Genomic DNA, 5,846 nt, shown 5'->3' with positions numbered 1-5,846 from the left:
TAAAAACAGCTAAAGAGGTCATGGTGATATTTTTAAATACAGTAAAGAAGGGGAAGTGACAAAAGCAAAGACACAGAACTGATGTTTTTTTTCTCCTGCGACCACCGTGTTTGTGGTTGGTCTGGTCTCTTCCTGTCTGAGAGTTTCCTGGTTGATGCTGCAGAGAAAAGTGAACAGTCACACAGACAATCATCCTAAAAGAAGAAGCGGATTGATGTTTCTGTCTGTCAAACTGCTGTTGGTCTGAAGAATGGAGGGAACATCTGTCCAGATGCTGCTGGGTGAGTCCCGTCTGCTGGATGTGTGTTGGTGTGTAAACGTTGACAGATGCTGCTTCCCACAGCAGAGCGTTCATCAAAGCTCCAACTAAGCTGAGTGTCATTTCTCTGCAGCTCTGAGCTCCCTGCTGTGCTGCACAACAAACCAAAGTTAGTCCACTTCCTCAGTCAGTCGGACTCTCTGTGTTTGTGTCCAAGAAAGCAGCAACACTCTGTGTGTCTTTACTTTGTTGTTGTAGTTGGTGTGACTGTGAGTCCCAGCAGATCTCAGTTCTTTAAAGGAGAATCAGTGATTCTGAACTGTGAGGACGACAGCTCTGCAGGATGGACCCTGAGGAGGAACATCTCAGGAGAAACCAGGAGTCAGTGTGGATCTACATGGGGAAAATCAGATAGTTTGCCCTGTAAGATCGGGTATGTTTTCAAAGAGGACAGTGGTGTGTACTGGTGTGAGTCCAGAGGGGGAGGAGCCAGCAGCATGGTGGTTAACATCAGTGTCTCTGGTAAGATCAGACTGTGGAGTTAGTGTTGCTGCAGCTGTGTGCAGATGGATGAAATGCTTTGTCTCTGTGTTGAGGTGGATCAGTGATCCTGCAGAGTCCTGTCCTCCCTGTGATGGAGGGTCATGACCTCACTCTGAGCTGTCAATCAAAGACCCCTCCCTCCAACCCCTCAGCTGCTTTCTATAAAGATGGCTCCCTCATCAGGACTGAGCCTACAGGTCACATGACCCTCCAGCATGTTTCCAGGTCTGATGAAGGTCTCTACAAGTGTCACATCAGGGATCATGGAGAGTCTCCATCCAGCTGGATCTCTGTCTCAGGTGAGGAGCTTCACTGTCATCTCACCATGGATTTCCTCCATGCAGTCACCTGACCTTGTGGGATTCTCTCTGCAGAGAAACCGAGTACCACAGAAGCCCCGCCCACCACAGAAGCCCCGCCCCCAACAGATAAATGGTAAATGGTGTGTACTTGTATTTGGGGTTCAGTGTCATGCCCAAGGACACTTTGACACATGGGCAGGCAAGGCGGGGGTCGAACCCGCTCGCTAACGTTTGGGGTTAGATAACTCCTGCCTTGTGTCTCCACCTGTTGGTGATCAGTCTAAACACCTTCTCAACCTTCCTAATGGTGTCTTTCTACTGACAAAGGTAACAGAAACCAATCAATCACATTTGATCAATCATCTTTAGTTTCTGTCTAAACCATCGATCGGCTCTGGAATCGCATGCGGCTCTTTAAGCGCTGCCTAGTGGCTCCATGGTGCTTTTTCAAAAATGTTTGAAAATGTAAAAAAAATAGAGGCGGGAAATATATTATTGATAATATATATCAAGCGCACACCCTCAATAAAAAGTCAATGCAAACAGCAGAATTAGTGGCCCTTGCATCTGGAGCACTCGTTGCTACGTGGGTTTTTAAGTCGGGTCGCAAGCTCAAAATCAGCACGCATTGAGCACTGAATCTTCAACCCCGTTCAACATTTCCACGCACAGTCGAAGCAGCGCAGAGCTGTGACCAATCAAGGAGCTGAATTCGGAAGCTGCTTGCGTGCGGCGTCAAAGCACAGAAGTGCCAAACGTGATCACGAAAGAGAAATGAATCATTACGGTTTGTGTCCAGTCAGGTTAATATGACACCAAGATGGACATTTAAAAAGGACAGAGTTGTGAAAACAGAAAGATTTGGGGGATTTTCACCGCTTTTACTTTTTGCTCTGAGGTTCTCCCTGTTGTAGATGACAGAGGAGCACTAATGAACAGTAAAAATACAGTAGAAAAAGAATGTGCTCCACCCACCGCACGCGGCCGATGTGTGAACACCTACACAGCGGTGCGTTCAAGAACGTGGTCTACGCGGGATTATGAACGCACGCTCATCAGATGTTATCCACACCGAAGCACGCAGTCACGCACTTAGTGGTGGGGAGGAGATTCTTCTTCTATTCTTCTTCTACTGTTCATTAGTGCTTTATTAGGAAGAACCTCGGAGCAAAAAGTAAAAGTGGTGAAAATCCCCCAGATCTTTCTGAAGACTTTTGTTTTCACAATTCTGTCTGACTTAGCGCTCACGCGCTCCAGACTTGGAGGCCAGGAATTTTGGTGTGCGCACGTTTATATTGACTCTTCATTGAAAGTGTGCGCTTGATTGCACGCCGACGCGGCCAGTGTGGAAGCACCTTAGAGGTGCACGTTACATGCATGTTACATTTTTGTTGTTTTTTTCAAATCCTCAAAATAAAAAATCCTTGTGTCATTGAGGGCTATCAAAATAAAAGCTTGTATGTTCATTATGAGATTAATTAGCTTTTGTTGGCTAGTTTGTCACTTCAATTCCTCTAGACTGCAATAAAGCCAAATTTGAGGCTTACACGGGGGAGAAATAAACATTTAATCACGGAAGTTCATTATGTAATTGTAATCAATTAAGTCACATTAATAGTGGGCTACCTTATAGATAGATGCAGCATGTGTTGCCTTCATTGTAAGACTTATATAAGGCATTTACATTTTTGCGGCTCTAGACATATTTGTTTTTAATTTTTTAGTCCGAAGAGGCTCTTTCAACATTTTGGTTGAAACTGTTCTTTCTGCAGGAAGTGACCCGTCTGTCTCCATGGTGATGACCCAGCACTCACTTGCTGAGCAGGGATTGGTTGATGACTATGATGACATCATCACATCTGGAACCACAGAGCATCAATTCTGAACTAGAAGTTGTTTTTTTTTTTGCTTTAGAAACTTTACATTTGACGATTTTTCTGTTTTTAATTCATTACTTTCTTTGATTTACTTAATAATTTTCACTCCTTTTGTTTAAAATAAACGTTTTGCTTCCCCACAAAAAATTCAATGTTCTTTTTTGCACAAAAGCATCAACAACAGTGTTGAATGTACTTATATATCTAGATAATGTCTTGAAATTAGTCTTCTTTCTTGAACTGTTGAATTAATTATCAAATCAGCCTAATTGACTTTTTGAAAATATTCTCGAGGATTCCTTTTTTTTCAGCAGTGAGCAGAAAGAATTATCAGTTAGTAAACCTTTCCAGTACAGTAACGACTCATCGATTTAATTGATGAATCGATGTACTTCGGAGGTGCAATGGTCAGATCTGACTGCGTAGTCTTCTGTGCTTCTACAGAACTGAGTCCCAGGGGCAGATGGTGTTGAGGATCCGGACAGTCTGGTCCGTAAAACTGTCAGTCTTGTTTTTGAATCTTAGGCAGTAGTCTGAACTGGGGTGTGAATTGTGGGTGTGGTCTTCAGCAATGGTCAGTGGGAGATGCTGTGACAATCAATCACTTGTGGAGAGACTCAGCAGCACCAAGTTTTTAATGGTTTACTTTCCTGAGGATCTTTCCTGGACTATAAATTAAGCACAAATGGTTGGTCTCACAAAGACTCATTTGTCTAGATGGCTCCATGAGGTCCCTCATGGTCGTCGAGTGATGATCATCATGTTAAAGATGTTCTGAGAGTCAGAGACAGGAATGGATGATATTTTCAGATGGACACATCACTCTCTGAGGGGTTTGTCTGTCCTGCATGGTCCAGTTCCTGAACTAGGAAGTGATGCTGTCAGTCAAGAAGCTCTAAAGTGTGCAGGTGTAAAAGGTTGTTAATACCTGAGAAGGAAATCTATTCTGTGAACCACGGTGAGAGCTGATGACTGTTATGGCCTTACTTGTAAGCCCACAGCTCAGCCACCAAGTATTAGAGTTTTTCCTGGAGGACAAGAGCATTGTGTCCCTTTGCCTTCAGATGGGACTAGGTCTCTGACTGTGGTTTTTGTCAACTGGGAGAACTGCAGTAAAGAGTAACTATCCTTATTAGTGTCTCCTGGATGGGTACTGTAAAGCACCTCTACGGGAACTCCAAATGGGCGAGATTCTAGGTAATGGAGTCCAAGATCAAAAGCCACAAGATATTTTGGGATAACAAAACATCTGTGATGACATCTTCCTCATCATACTTGGTCCATAACAAACATCATGTTTGAACACAAGGATGTCCATCAAAGCATGTAACACAAGAAAAGCTATACAGGAGTTCCATGGCCAACTCCGTTGTTGTCCAGGTAACATTGGCCCATGTGTCTTTGAGACTTGGGTAAAGAGAGAGGTAGAGCTGTCCACTGATCACTACCTGTTGGTAAGACCTAAAGGTACCGTGAGGATCTGCTGGGAATGTCTGGCTGAAAACTCATTTATGGAGGTCTTTAACTTCCACATCCATTAGAATTTCCATCAGGTATCAAGAAAGGCTGGGGACACTGAACAGAGCAAGACCATTTTCTCCTCCTCTATTGTCTCTACTGCTGTTGGACGCTGTGGTTGGAAGGTGTCTGGTGGTCACAGAGGCAATCCCCAGACCCGATGATGGACACCTGAAATAAGAGATACCATCAAGCTCAAGGAGTCCTAACAAACCTGGCTGGCTAGTGGAACTCCTGAGGAAACTCATATGTACTGACAGTCTAAGCGGGCTGCAGCCGGGTCCGGTGTAGAGACAAAAACCTGGTCCTGGGAAAGGTTTGGTGAGGGTATGTAGAAGAATGACTCAAAGAGAGTCTGACACACCATCTGGCGCCTCAGGAGAGGAAAACTGTTTTCTGCAGGCACCAATTTTTTATCTGTTGGCTTTGGTGTTGGAGGTTGTGAGGAGGAATAAATAGATCACGGATCTCCTCAATCTCGCTGATGTCTCCTCTGATGGTAGAAGAGGCTGAGGACACTGAGGTGGTGCTGACAATCACCCAAGCTGGGGTCACTTGGGCAGTCAAGTAGCTCCTAGGGGGCAAGGCGCAGGGAGTGGATAAACTCCGCCCTAAGGACATGAAGCGCCTGGGATGACTCATCACCTCAGCTTCTAAGGCCAAGGTTCTCAACAGGGAAAAGGACAGTTAGCCCTCTCCACGTGGGTGGAGAGATCCTGCCTCAGGTGTAAGAGTTTCAATTATCTTGAAATCTTGTTAACAAATGTGGAAGAATTGGAGTTTGAGATCCAAAGGTGGATTGGAGAGCCCTCCACGGAAATAAGTCATTGTGCTAGTCTATTGTGGTGATCAGACAGCTGAGTTAGAAAGTGAAACTGTCTCTTTACTAGTTAATCTTGGTCCCTTTACTCACCTATGGTAATGATTTTTAGTCAACATGCAAAGAACAAAATCCTAAAACGAGATTCCTCTGTACGTTGGGCACTTCCTTAGAGTGAGGTATCTCGAAGTAGAGCAGCTGCTCCTCTATATTCAGATGAATCATTTGAGGTGGTTTGGGCATCTGGTCCGGATGGTTCCTAGACATCCCCTAAGGAGGTGCTACAGGCATGTCTTACTGTGTGGAAACTCGGGGAAAGCCCAGGACACGCTGGAGAGACTATATCTAGTCAATGACCTAGAAATACCTTGGGCCTCCCCAGAAGAGCAATATGGAGGTGGACAGGGAGAGGGAACTCTGGGGATCTTTGGTTAGACTGCCGACTGCTGACTTGGACAGAATTGTCCTGAAACATGTCTCAACTGAAGTTTCTATGATCAAGATGACTGACAGCCATCTAAGTTCTG

At 44.8% G+C, this 5,846-nt stretch overlaps 1 protein-coding gene across 4 annotated transcripts in view; it reads left to right on the top strand.

The window, feature by feature from the left end:
* LOC112141417 (sialoadhesin) overlaps positions 1-5,846 on the top strand; it is a 30,426-nt gene that overhangs the window by 22,526 nt on the left and 2,054 nt on the right. Inside the window, exons 2-7 of one of the 4 annotated variants that reach the window (XM_036211012.1) lie at positions 244-281; positions 393-428; positions 518-781; positions 856-1,101; positions 1,177-1,237; positions 2,877-3,010. The exons of 1 other annotated variant lie outside the window; for it this stretch is intronic. In XM_036211012.1, coding sequence (XP_036066905.1) covers positions 251-281; positions 393-428; positions 518-781; positions 856-1,101; positions 1,177-1,237; positions 2,877-2,883 — 645 coding nt within the window. In that variant the 5' untranslated portion in view covers positions 244-250 and the 3' untranslated portion in view covers positions 2,884-3,010. Of the gene's footprint in view, positions 1-243; positions 282-392; positions 429-517; positions 782-855; positions 1,102-1,176; positions 1,238-2,876; positions 3,206-5,846 lie in introns of those variants that run through there. 2 more of the 4 variants (XM_024264547.2, XM_024264546.2) reach the window with 2 other exon arrangements.

This window comes from Oryzias melastigma, unplaced genomic scaffold, assembly GCF_002922805.2.
Source record: "Oryzias melastigma strain HK-1 unplaced genomic scaffold, ASM292280v2 sc00367, whole genome shotgun sequence".
Lineage (NCBI taxonomy): Eukaryota > Metazoa > Chordata > Actinopteri > Beloniformes > Adrianichthyidae > Oryzias > Oryzias melastigma.
Note: the sequence above shows the minus strand (reverse complement) of the source record. Positions and strands in the feature narration are given on the sequence as shown.